Source organism: Charadrius vociferus, unplaced genomic scaffold (assembly GCF_000708025.1).
Source record: "Charadrius vociferus isolate BGI_N301 unplaced genomic scaffold, ASM70802v2 scaffold436, whole genome shotgun sequence".
In the NCBI taxonomy this organism is placed as follows: domain Eukaryota; kingdom Metazoa; phylum Chordata; class Aves; order Charadriiformes; family Charadriidae; genus Charadrius; species Charadrius vociferus.
The window spans coordinates 2,556,614-2,569,112 of record NW_009649187.1 but is presented as its reverse complement, the minus strand read 5'-3'; the positions used below and the strand labels follow the sequence as shown (position 1 = coordinate 2,569,112).

The window sequence follows — 12,499 nt, the reverse complement described above, 5'->3', positions numbered from 1 at the left end:
TCCAGCTGCAGAAACATCTGGCAAGCAGCAGCCCATGCTGTCTGCAGTGTTCTTCAGGCACTCAGTGAGGGGAGGCGCTCTACTGCCAGGACTTTGCAGCCCTCTAGAGTGTCAATGTTCAAAGCAGTATTTCGTCAGGCTTTATATCCCAGCCCAGCGAGGTGCTCCCAGTACCATGCAAAAAATATTACAGTGTACCGCTCTTAGCTCTGATCCTTCACATCAGCCCTTAAACACCGGAGTTAGCGTAAGCTAAGTGAGATAGAAATTCCCTTTCTCCCTACTGCACAAAACCAATAATTGATTTTTCCCACAAACTAAATAAGCACAAAGGATGCGTCCTTTAGAATCTAAATCTTTCTTAATTTAGCCAGTCCCAACTGATGTTACAGATGCTGTACACAGATGTTTGGAGCGAGCTGAGTTAGCAAAGCCTGGTGAGTTCTTACGTACTGGAAAATGTGTAACAATTTTAGGTCAGTCCTTCTGGGTATATGCCTGACAGCGTTGGGCCAGACCCTTGACCATTTTCCATAACTTCTGTGCCTCCCCAGCAGCACAAAAGAGTGGAAAGGCAGAGAAAGTAGAGTGACATCCTCTAGGAAATAGGTACAGAGGATCACGCTCAAACAGCCTCGGGCAGGGGCTTACACTGCCACTTTGCAGAAACGCATAATTTCTTCATGAGAAAAAGAAATTAAGCCAGCAGAACTGAACAAACTCAGAAAAGACAAAAACATTAAACAGTAAGCATTTCTGAAAGTTAGACTGTGTGTTGCTTTGTTGGGTTGTTGATTTTTTTAAAAAAAAGTTACACATGTTACAGAAAAAGTCCATTAATGTTAACTTTTATATGCATTACACCTCACTTACATCCAGCCTCCCACTAGCTAAAGCTTGCACTTGCCTCGCTGTAAGCCATTACCTTCTATCCGTTAGCCATCCAAAGGTGATATTACCAATGATGTCTATGACACCAAGTATGGACATGAGGAAGGCAGCCTGGTGATGACTCACTCCAACGCTCAAAGCATAAGGCACTAGGTAGACAAAAAGAGGGCTACAGCCATATGCCATAAATAAAACTGACACTGCCAGCACCATGAAGCCTGGCATCAGTAAAAAGTCATATTCCTTCCACGAACAGTAGCATAAACAGTCATGAGACCACGCTTTGATTAAAGGTGAACAGACGGACATTCGTTTTAAGTCTCGTTTCTGTGCTTTGGGGACATAATCCTGTTCAAGGAACTCAGGAGCAGTTTTCCGGTCCTCCTTAAGAGCAATAGGCCGCATCAAGGCACCACAGACACAGAGGTTTAAAACAAAACCTCCCAGGATGAGTAAAGCTCCACGCCAGGAAAACTGCTCGATTAAGAGCTGGACCACGGGGGCCAGGATGAAGGTACCGATTCCACTTCCTGACATGGCTATTCCATACGCCAGCGCTTTTCTTTTGTTGAAATATTTGCCCACCATCGCGATGGCTGGAGAATAACAGAGTGCAAACCCAAGTCCTAGAAGAGAAAGCACAGTGCAGATGGCTTAGTACTAAACACGACACATGGAACACAGTAAATTAAGCCACATAACCTACTTTCATTAGCACAAATGAATAGGAAGCTTTTTCTGATGCTGTATCACGCAGCCCAGTCACAGTGTGAAGGAGAAACCAGGACTGTCAGGGTCACTGCCTTGACAAACCTAACAGATCATCATTAATGCACGATAATGAGGTTCAGAAAGAAGTGATGGGGTTCGCTTGATAACAAGAACAAGGATGATCAATAAACGTCAGAGAAATGGTGAGCTAGCCTCTCCTGGATGCAAGATGAGGTCTTGCCCCAGGGTCTGCACAGATGCTTGCACAGGGCATACTCTTCTGATGAGGCACCACTTTGTGTTTCGGTCTGTTGCAACCCTGAACATTAATTTTCAGGTCTCTGAAACACAGTACAAAGAGTCTGTCTCTGTTACTAATATTCTACAATAAACCTTTTTTAGTCAGCTAAACAAACTCCACGCAGCAGCTGCTTGGAGTCCTGACCATTTTAAATCCCTGCCTACAAGTAAAGAGGGGGGAAAAAACCTCAGAAAACAAAGCCATGTCCAACTTAGTAAACAAATAAGATCCATCTCTTGGACTCAGAAAAAGATTATGGTCTCTGCTGCAGAACCAGAGAGCAGATTTTAATCATCCAATGCTTGCCCTAACACTAATACAGCTCTGAATCAGCTGCAGAAATGAGTTCCTGACTAGGTTTTTGGAGCATGTCCTACATTGAGGGTAAAATGGTCACCACTGCCTTTGGCAGAACTTGCCAATAGAGGAGAAAAATCACCCGGTGCCGTAACTAGCTTGCCACGTCCTCCTCAAAGGCTGCACTGTGCCGGGCGGGCACTAAGCCTGCCAGGAGAGGATAAGTGGATTAGAGGCGGTGGATGCCTGCTCCGGCACCCCTCCGGAGGCGAGGGGAGGAGCAGGGCAGAGAGCTGGGGTTGAACCTGCGTGGGCAGCCAGCCCCAAGCTAGACATCATCACTCAAGAGCTGTGAAAATCGTACTCTATTTGGCGTACACACCACTTATTTTTTAGTGAGTTGGCAGGAGAAAATGGGTCCCCAAAAAAGCCAATACATGTGATGTGAAAAGTGGAAATCAAAAGTTTGGGGCTGAAAACATTTTCATACCTCTTAGAAGTAACTCTGCTGCTTAGTGCCACTCCCCCATCTCACCTTTGCTTCACTCCTCACAGTTTCAAGTCCTGCAGCTTTTATGGATTTAGATATTCACCAGTTATGCTCCCACCTCCTCTCTGGGTTGGGGCACCACCTCTGGCCTTTACCAGCAGTTCACCTCTCCGTTAATCAATCCCCACAGACTGGAAGTTCAGTGCTTGCAGAATTGGCTCTTTACAACCCCATGTACAAAGAGCAACTGCTTTTCCACCTCAGTATTCCCAGCGGTTCTCGCTAAGGAAGCCTCAGTGGCATTAGCATGGTATGTGGCACAGTCCCTCCAGTTACAAGGAGCCTTTTTATTTGTAATTAACACATTTGTCAAAGATTAACATTGTAATACAGGAGTGACATGCGCTACAATAAGGATTTTATTTTATTTTTTTTTAAACAAGTAAGCTGTTGGCAGCATGTGAACTGCAGTAATTCCACCAACTTGTTACTAAACAGCAGGGGTCCAAGTACAAGGGCTTATATCACCGTGGCTACCAGGTCAGTATTAATGAGGAAGGAATGTCAGTGTGACCATGGGCACCTCTCACGTTCCTCTGTGCACACCAATCACAGGGAGATAGGGCAGAGCAAAGATATTTATTTACCACCATACCTGAACGCAAACAGAGGAACTGCTACAGCAACACTACTAACCAGCAATTTATTTGCTTTTCAAATGGAATGTAATGCAGACAAAAATAAGGTGTACAGCCGAGGTACCAGGTGGTCACCCAGTGCTCCTCTCCCCACTTACTGTTATGTTTTGATTTAAACTTTTTTTATATATATGCAAATTTCTTGGGGCAGTTTAGAACTCCTGCCATAACAAACCCCTCCCAAATCACAAGCAAAAAAAAGAAACCTTTTTGTGTATCACCTGCAACAGAAGTCCTTCCTGACCCCCCATAATTTCACAGCTTTTCCCATAGTCCATTCCTTAACAAAGCTACAGAGTTGTTTTTGCAGCATGCTGCGTTTGGGCCATAGGAGACGCACCAAGTGCTGAAGCCCTCACAGGAGCAGCCAAAGCCTCCCTTTTACAATGAAGGGAACAGGTCTGAGTACCTCTGTTGAGCAGCGCGGTGGCAATACGACATGAAGAAGAGATCACCCCTCTTGAAAGGGAGGACCATCGTTTTTAACATTCCCATGTTGATTTGATGGCAGGAACAAAGGGGCTGAATGCCTCCTACCTGTAAGGACGCCTAATGATAAGTAGAGATGTTCCAGGCTGGTGGCGAATGAACTCAAAATTAGTCCAGCAGATGCAAGCAGCCCTCCTAGCATGATACCAACTTGGCAGGATACATGATTACTGATTAAACTCCCAAGCGGGGCTTCAGAGAAACAAATAAAGCCGGTAGTTAATGGCAGGTCCTCACACACAGTGCGTTGCAACGGTCATCAAGAAAAAGGAAGCAGCAGGCAAGCAGAAGAAAATGGGGATCACAGCTATGCAGAGTGGTCTTCCAAAATCCCCCCTATCACAATGGTGTGAGCACCAAAACACTTCTAAAAATAATTTTCCTGAAACTCAGGATAAAACTGAAATTTACGGTAGCTTTCTCAGCAGTGTTTTTAGTAGGTCAAAGTCATTACGGGACACAGCTACACAGTTTTGGGGGGCAAGAGAGGCCACAGAGTCAGCCCACAGTGTTCATTACTCCACACTTACAACACTGAGACCTTCCCCCACCTAGAATTTGCATTTCAGCCCGCAGTAACTTCAGGTGTCCTTCCTCGCTCCTCCCTCCCTGTCCTTGGGGGCTCTGCAGCAGACCCAAACGGGAGAGGTCTCGCATCTTTTGGACCATCTCCAGAGCCATTACCCCTTTCCTGCACTTCTCCAACATTGATGGCTCCTAGATGGGGTGTCATCACCAGCCCTCCCCCTCTCCGCTACCTGCAATGCCAGGGCAAGCTTGTCCTTATTTCTCTTCTTTTCCCCAAGATATAACCTGGCCAACACAGCAGAGTAGCTATGTCTCATTCCAGCTGTGTCCCTGTGCCTTCGTAGCAGTTCTCAAGGATTAACCCTCTTCCACAGGATTAGGGCATGGATTTTCACCTAGCTGTACAGTTTTAAAGTAAACCCATGAGAAATTCAGTAGAACTGCTGTATTGATGCATGTCATTTTTAGTACCACTGAACTTTCTTTTAAGGGAAAAGACTTAGTAAACATACGAGTTTGCTAAAAGGAGGATGACTGTGACTTGAGCTGAAGGCAAGACGTACCTCGTGTGCTAAGTCTCAAATATGATTCCAATCAAAAGGCAAAAGAACAAGTGCTCAGTTAATAGCTCTCAAACACGACTTGTCCCACTGGACCTCAACACAAGTACATTTCTGAAAACTTAGATCATTTAACAAAAAGTTCTGCTTTTCTACAGTATGAAGACACTCCCTTCCTGCACAACTACAGTGGGGGAAGCAGCTTGGATATACCATACCCCAGAAAGCCCACAGTATCTCTCTTTCCCAGCTGACTCCACCAACTTGTGAATACGCTAAAAACAGATGGGGCTGAAGAAAAAGCAGACATATTAGTCTTAAAAGGGTAATACGCACCGCAGAGCATCGTAGCACAGTCGACAATGGAGTGGATCCAAGCCGTTCTGGCATAATCCTGCCCAAAGTATGCCTGGAACTCCACAAAAAAAATGGAGATGCACCTAGGAAAGAAAACGTGAACACCAGCTTGTTGAACATGGGATATTTGCTTCACAGAAAACACCAGTCTCACTCTTCAGGTATAAAGAGTACCCATTTGAAGGTCCTCTCCAGCTCCCAGGAAAATCAAACCTGTGGTTTGCATAAATCCCAACAAGATGGAGAAATTTAATTTAAAACAGTTTCTAAGGGATACTGGAAATGAAGGGCTACCTTAACACATGAGCAACAAGGCATGAAATGATGTGTGCAAGTTGAATAATTCCAATGGTACCGTGTGTAAGGCACCTAGGCTAGGGTCATTCCACCAGAGAACAATCCTTGCTTTGCACTGGTAACAACCGAATCACAAACTGGTGTCCAGCTATCATCCCAACAGTAGGATTAGACAATTAGGCCGATGCAGAACCTAATTCAGACAGATAACTACTCCAGAGAGATTATAAGTATTATAATACTGCATGTTTCTCACTGTGGTATCTGCTGCTAGATTTTTATAATTCATAATTATTTTTAACATTGAAATGAAATTAAAATTGTAATTATCACCAGCAATTATGCGATTGCCCACATCATGATGTTGCTTCCCTGGTACACAAAGCCCCAGCTGCCCAGTTCTTCACTGACCTGGTTGCTCGCTAATGGTGGCATTTGCATCTGCCCAAACGGGCAGGGCAGGGCCAGCATAGTACCTATAGACCCAGCACCACCTCCACCTCTGTGTTCATGGATGCACAAGTGCAAAGGAAGTGAAAAGCGACTCCTCATGAATGGAGAATCAAAACACAGCAGGAGCCCATGGACCTTCCAACAGTTTATTAAAATGCTTCCAGGAGAGGTTACTTTGCTCTGCTTAATGAGTGTTACTGTTCTACCTGTCTCTGCAGGGGAACGGATTAAAAGGCTGCATAGTTTCATTCTGGTTTCTGGATCAAGAAGCGAACCCTTCCCCCCCCCCCCGCTTCTTTTTTTTTCCTCCTGCAAATCAACAAGTGACCGCTTGCTTCAGCTTTTTTCTTGCACATACTTAATTCTCGTGTATACTCTAGATGTGTGCCAGCCATTAGATGATTTATTGGATACAATACATTTCACATGTGAAAAAGAATTAAATCCACAAGGAAATCTCTACTGTTATTATGGCATTCATATATTTGCATGCAGAAAACACTGTGTCAATGTTTCCGCACTGCTTTCATGCTGTTGACTCTAGACCCTAGACTTCAGATACCTAAACCTGGCAGCTTTATTTTAAAAGAAATGTAAAAATTTAAGTAGGAAACACTGTATCTGCATTACACTGACTGTCCAACAAGACACTGTCTTTGTGTTCCCCACTTACCAGGGTGCCTATCTCTCTGTTTAATACATCTTAAATGTCCATGTTCACACACACCAGGCTCCTCTGCCTCCAGTCAACATCAAAGTCACCCAACAGCAGCTGTGGAAGCCATCTCACGCCAGATGTATACGTTATGTTTATGCAAGGCAGCAGTCTATTCCTGTTCTTTCTATTTTTGAGAAAGATATTTTCTGCATATTTCAGATACCAGAAGGGTATAGAGAGGGGCCTCCTCTCTAGGTCACGGACGTTCTCAGTAAGGATGGAGCCTGCAATGCTTGCAGTAGGAGAAGGGGGTAGTTACAGGTTTCTCAGATAGACTCTGGAGCCAAGCAAATCCACTGGGACTAGCAAAAATGAGCATGGCTGTGGGGTCAGAGGGACACAGCAGACCCGAAGAGACCCTGCATGATTCCTCCCTCCCCAACCAAACCACCACAGCCTGAAATAACGCTGCCTGCCCCAGGCTGTGCTTCTGCAAGAAATCACGGAGAGGGTGTTGAGAGATAGGGCAGCTGTCAGAGGAGGCGAGACTAAAACCAGAGGGCTCATAATCTCTCTGCTGTCCCCACAGCATTAGGGATTTCAGGAAGCCTTTAAAAATGTGGCAGGAGAGAGGTTTGTACCTATCCAGAATAACCCCTGCAGCTGTGGGACATCAGGGGAGATCCCAAAGCCTCCTGCTACAGGGGAAAAAAGAAAGGGGGGTAACACCACAAACAGGTCAGGAGACAAAGAAGTAGCCCCTTTACCTCGTCACGGCCCTGGTACAGATAGTGACAAGGAAGCAGCCGGCAACGATCATCCACCCCCAGCCTCCGTCGGGAGGGCCGTTGTGCCGGGCTCGCCGGGGTGAGGCCATGGCGATTCCTCCCTCCTTTCCGCCTCAGTGGCGAGGGCCGACTCCAGCCGGCACGCCGAGCACGGCCCAGGGCTGCCCGGCACATGGGTTACTGGACATCTGAAGGGAGAGAGAGAGAGAGAGAGAGAGAGAAGAGAGAGAAAAACAGGCAGAGAGGGAATCAGGGTACATGGCACACGCTGTAACCCGCACAGCTGGGTGAGGACGTACCATGCCGGCATCATTCATTTCAGAGTAATTCGGCCAGCAGTTACATCCTCGCACCTCGTACCCTTTTATCCCCATACGTACACATACACGCAAGTCACATACTTCACTGGTGCCAATCGCTGCAGCTCATTTACCATCAGTGGGCCCCCCGGCTCCCCGGCCTGGATTGTGTTTTCAAGCGCAGTCTCTGTTCAAAGCAGCTCTTCTTCCCTGTACACAATTCAGGGCAACTTTTTTTTTTGTCTGAGGGAACGCATTTTTCACCTTTGTATGAAAAGGGACTATTCGCTGCAAAATCAGAGCAGATCTGGTGATGAAATGACCTCCTCCTCCTCCTCACAAGCTAAACCTTAGGTGAAGGCTGTAATCAGGCAGGACACAGCGACTTGATTTTCTGATCATGGACAACTCAATGAAGGTTAGAGCTGGCCTGTACCCCTCTTCCACCCACTTAAGTCAAAGTAGTGTCTGCATCCAGGCCATAACATGAGCTCTAAACACACCCTGAGTGCTCGCGGGTCTCACCAGCAGCCCTATATGCTAACACAACTCAGCCCATAAACATTGAAAAGAGAAGTGCAGTTTTCAAAGACCTGGGTTAAGTTCAAAAGCCACTGGCTGTGCTGTCGTATGAGACACCTGAACTGCCATGGGAAGTAAACAGGGACGAGAACCATTTGTAACCTCACAACACAACGTGTGTTTGTCAACACTTTTGAGCAGTGATCTAAGGTAACCATGTTTGAAACAACATCCTTGAAAAATATCAGTGAATAAAAATATCCACAAAAGATGCCAAAACTATATAATATCACCTTCTAGTTACATAAGCTAAAATATCTGAAATACCTGTTCCAGGTCTTTGTGTATTCCTCAAGTGCTGTTTATTTGTGCCTGTGCACTCGTCAGCCTGTTAGCTATCACACATTTTACTTTAGGCCAAAAATGCTGTACGCTATTTGGAAATAAAAGTTCCTGTCCTATTTTGTCTCTTTGTATAATAGGCTTTGCTAATATTTTTTTCTGAGTAAATATTTGTATAAAGCTTTCTAATGATTCAGAGCCCAAAGCAATGCCCACAATCAGAACATGTACTAATACAGTCTATGTTATTCTCTTCTCCTCCATTGTCATAAACATCTGTTTCATCATAAGTTAAATTATATTGTAAAGTCTTTGAAAGGTCTGTGTTACCCTCTGTGTTTATATGGGGTCTATCACGATAGGGATTTCCACTGCAACATGAAGCACTACTGCAATATAACCTGCACTAATGAATTAGAAGAGGGGTCAGTTATGATAAAAAGAAAACCTCTGGTGCCCTGCTTTGCTTGCCACTTCTGTAGCTCTTTGGAGAGATACACAGTGCTCCGCTCTGCCTGATTATGTATATGCTTCACTCTTTCTGTGACAAATAGGCCACATCTTAAATGGGACATCCGACATAGCTACAGTTTGGATTATACAGCGATGGTTGTGGCAGATCACAAAGATCAAACGAGAATTCATGGCTGGGGTTACAAGAGTTTTTGTAAGCAGCCACCAAACCTGGTACCTCGCGCATAGAGGCTCCTCAGGGAGTTTAAAGGGTCCCAGCTGGATGCAGTCTTTACAAGTTCATTCTTATAGCTGATTAGAAAAACCACACAAAGCAAATGAGATCCAAATGAATTTACGATTTCAAACCTCATCTTTGAGGTATTCAGTTGCTAGGACTTACGTACGTAAAAGGTCAATGAAAGTCCTGGATTGGGGACCAGGACAGTGCCTTTTGTGACACAACTTTCTAATACAGCAAAAAATGCCAATGCAGCTGATGGAGCTTTCCGAGTGGACTCTGCAGGTGCCCACATGACCCCAAGGACATCACCGGCCTCTTCACAAGCCTTGTGACGTTTTGCTTGAAGTGCAAAGTTCATTTTTTGACTTTACCTGTTTGCTTCAGGACAAACAGACAGCAGTGCCAGTGTGTACCCACACCCTCCTTCCCTCCCCACTATGTTCTGAAACAAACTCTCTGACACAAACACAGACAAATTGAGGAGAAAAAAGGTACAACAGATTGGCTAATGCAGTAAAATAAGAAAGCACATGTGTAGGCAAGTATAGCATTATTCACAAAATCTAGGAGGAAGGCTGAAAATGCCTGCACTCAAAAGTTACTTAGACGATGGCGGGCACACGATACAGAAGACACATCCATGGACTTGCCAGTTGGCACACACATTGTATGTTTGCCTTCCAGCACACACTGCTAATTTGTGAGCAGATGATACCTCTTGTGTGTTGAATCCATCCAGACGGCAGACAATTTTGCAGGGTACGTTACATTTTGAGTAAGCTGACATGAACTAATGACTGATTGCTTATTTTTAACTAATAGGGTGAATTACATATCCCTTTCTGTAGAGCTTCAGGCAACAACTGTCTTATTAAATATGTCAAATCTTGGATCAAGAAGTTATCTGATGGCTAAGGCAGTGGTTACATGATTCTTCATGCTGGATTGGTGAATGACGACGTCATCAAGCAGTATGATTTGATGCAAACCACCACCGCATCCCTGTCTACTTAGATAGAAAACAAAATTCAACACTTTTGTGGGTGTCTGCATCTAACCAAGCCACAAAAAAAGCTGATATCCAATCTAGCATGAAGCCACAAAGAGCTTATACCCTGATTTGGCAATAATGTCTCCCATTACATTATCCTGCCAAATTCACGGGAACAGGCAGAGCAAGTACCGGTGCTTTGCACCATGTGGCCACCACACTTTGCATCTAACACGAAGGGCCTCAAAGGTGGATTAATTGCATTACTCCAAGTTTAATATGTTATGTTCAAATGCCTGGATGATTGAATAGCCCCTAAGAATCCATGGCAGCCACCTGAATGAATAGGGCACCGAAAGTTCAAATTATTGTGCTCAAGGGTTTCCTGGCAATCAGAAGTAATGCCGTTTGGTGGAGTTTGCATAAGCACATGATACATCACAGAGAGATCCTGAGCAATTCAAACATATCTCTCAGCACCTTCGCAGAGTCTTGGCAAGGCTTCTCAGTTTGGATCTGAGCAGTGTCTTTCACTGCTCCTTCTGGAGGGCTGAAGATTTAATTTCAAGTTCTGATTATTAAGGGTGAAGGAGGAAGTTCCAGGAATGGCAGAAGGGATAACACTAACCCTTCAATAAGCAGAATGATGCACAAAATCTTTCAGAGGAGTCAACAATCTGCATACCCAGAGCCCTAATTTTAATGCGCATGCAGCAATAGCCTTAATCTCTAGCCCAACTTCCCAGGCAAACTTCAGATCGGGTCTGAGAGCCTAGTTAGCATTTTAGCTGTACGTTAACATACTTGGGAAGAATTTGATGACATACCAGGCTAAGCAAACATAGATTAGGTATTTGGTTACATGATCACTTGCTGTTATTTTCACAGAACCCTGCCTGCCGACGTACACATGAACGGCAAACATTTAAGAGGTTACAAGCAACTGAAAATGACCGCATTGGAAGAAATGCCTGGCCAACACAGACACAGGCCACCTAACCTCCCCACAGTAGGAGCAGTGCCAACCTCGTCTCCTTGACTTCACTCTTGCTTCAAGGGAGTACTGTGCCTGTCGTTGCCACCAAACTAATAGGCAAGTAAAATAATTAGCCTTCTGCTTGCTGCACATGTCTGATAAACACTTATTATGGCATTTTATTCTGAGCTTAGAAAACTTTGCTTGCTTACACCCTGGTGCTGTTCTAATTACCCGTATCATGGATAGTACAGGTTGTGGACTCTGCAAATTAAGTCCAACAGGTAGAAAGCACATACTTTGTCTGAGCAACTGTGTCCTCTCCTTTCCAGCCCTACTTTGGTTTGCTCTCATGTTGCATCTCTTCTTAACCTTTCTGGTGCAGGATAAGACTCTTAGTGCCTATCTGTTCCACCTTTAGCACTGGAAGGCCAGATCCCCGCTGGCAGTGCTGGTTGCTATTGTAACACATCTCAGACACTCATAAAAGTTCCTGCTGCTTGACCCGGCTGAAGGAAAGCAGGGTTAAAAGAAAAGCTCATGAAAGAGCTCTGCACTTTGCAACCTTTGCTAGATAATTTTCACTCGAGCATTAAGTAAATGTACTGTGCTGTGGGTTCAAAGAAGATGTAAGTGGGGTCAAGGCAGCAACAAATTCTGCTGATCCCTAAGAAAGCCGTAGGTACCCCGCGTGCCCTGACAGCTCACTGAACAGTGACTCTCTTCCCCAGGTTAATATGTTAGGTTCTAATTTGGCCAGATAAATAACCTATCAGTTACTTCAGCAGCTGTTTTTGAGAAGCCTGGAAAGAAAACAACTGCTTCTGAGAGCATCCCTCTTACCTGGTCTGCTCAGCCAGCGGAAAGGAGTGGGTGAGGTTACTAAAAACCTTGCACCTCATCACGAGGTCCCTTTTGCAGAGGAAAGGAGCACAGAAATCCACGGCAGCCTAGCAACTAGCCGGCACAGCGACAGGAGCCACTGACCTTTTCAAACACGGCACACAGCCAGCAAAGCACTCGCTGCCCCTTCCACCTGCCCCTCCTTCCACCGTGAAGATTTTCTTCTTTAAACAAAATGGTTCAATAATGATATCTCAATCACATTAAATAAAGTTGTGAAGCGTTTGCGTGAGGAAGGACGGAGGAAGAGC

The 12,499-nt window shown here is 45.0% G+C and overlaps 1 protein-coding gene across 1 annotated transcript in view; it reads right to left on the bottom strand.

Moving 5' to 3' along the window:
* Positions 1-7,607, bottom strand: part of SLC16A12 (solute carrier family 16, member 12) — a 9,414-nt gene extending 1,807 nt beyond the window's left edge. Inside the window, exons 1-4 of the mRNA XM_009888700.1 lie at positions 7,498-7,607; positions 5,302-5,405; positions 3,926-4,069; positions 926-1,517 (exon numbers count right to left, since the gene is read on the bottom strand). Coding sequence (XP_009887002.1) covers positions 926-1,517; positions 3,926-4,069; positions 5,302-5,405; positions 7,498-7,607 — 950 coding nt within the window. The remainder of the gene's footprint in view (positions 1-925; positions 1,518-3,925; positions 4,070-5,301; positions 5,406-7,497) is intronic.
* Positions 7,608-12,499: the final 4,892 nt, after the last annotated feature.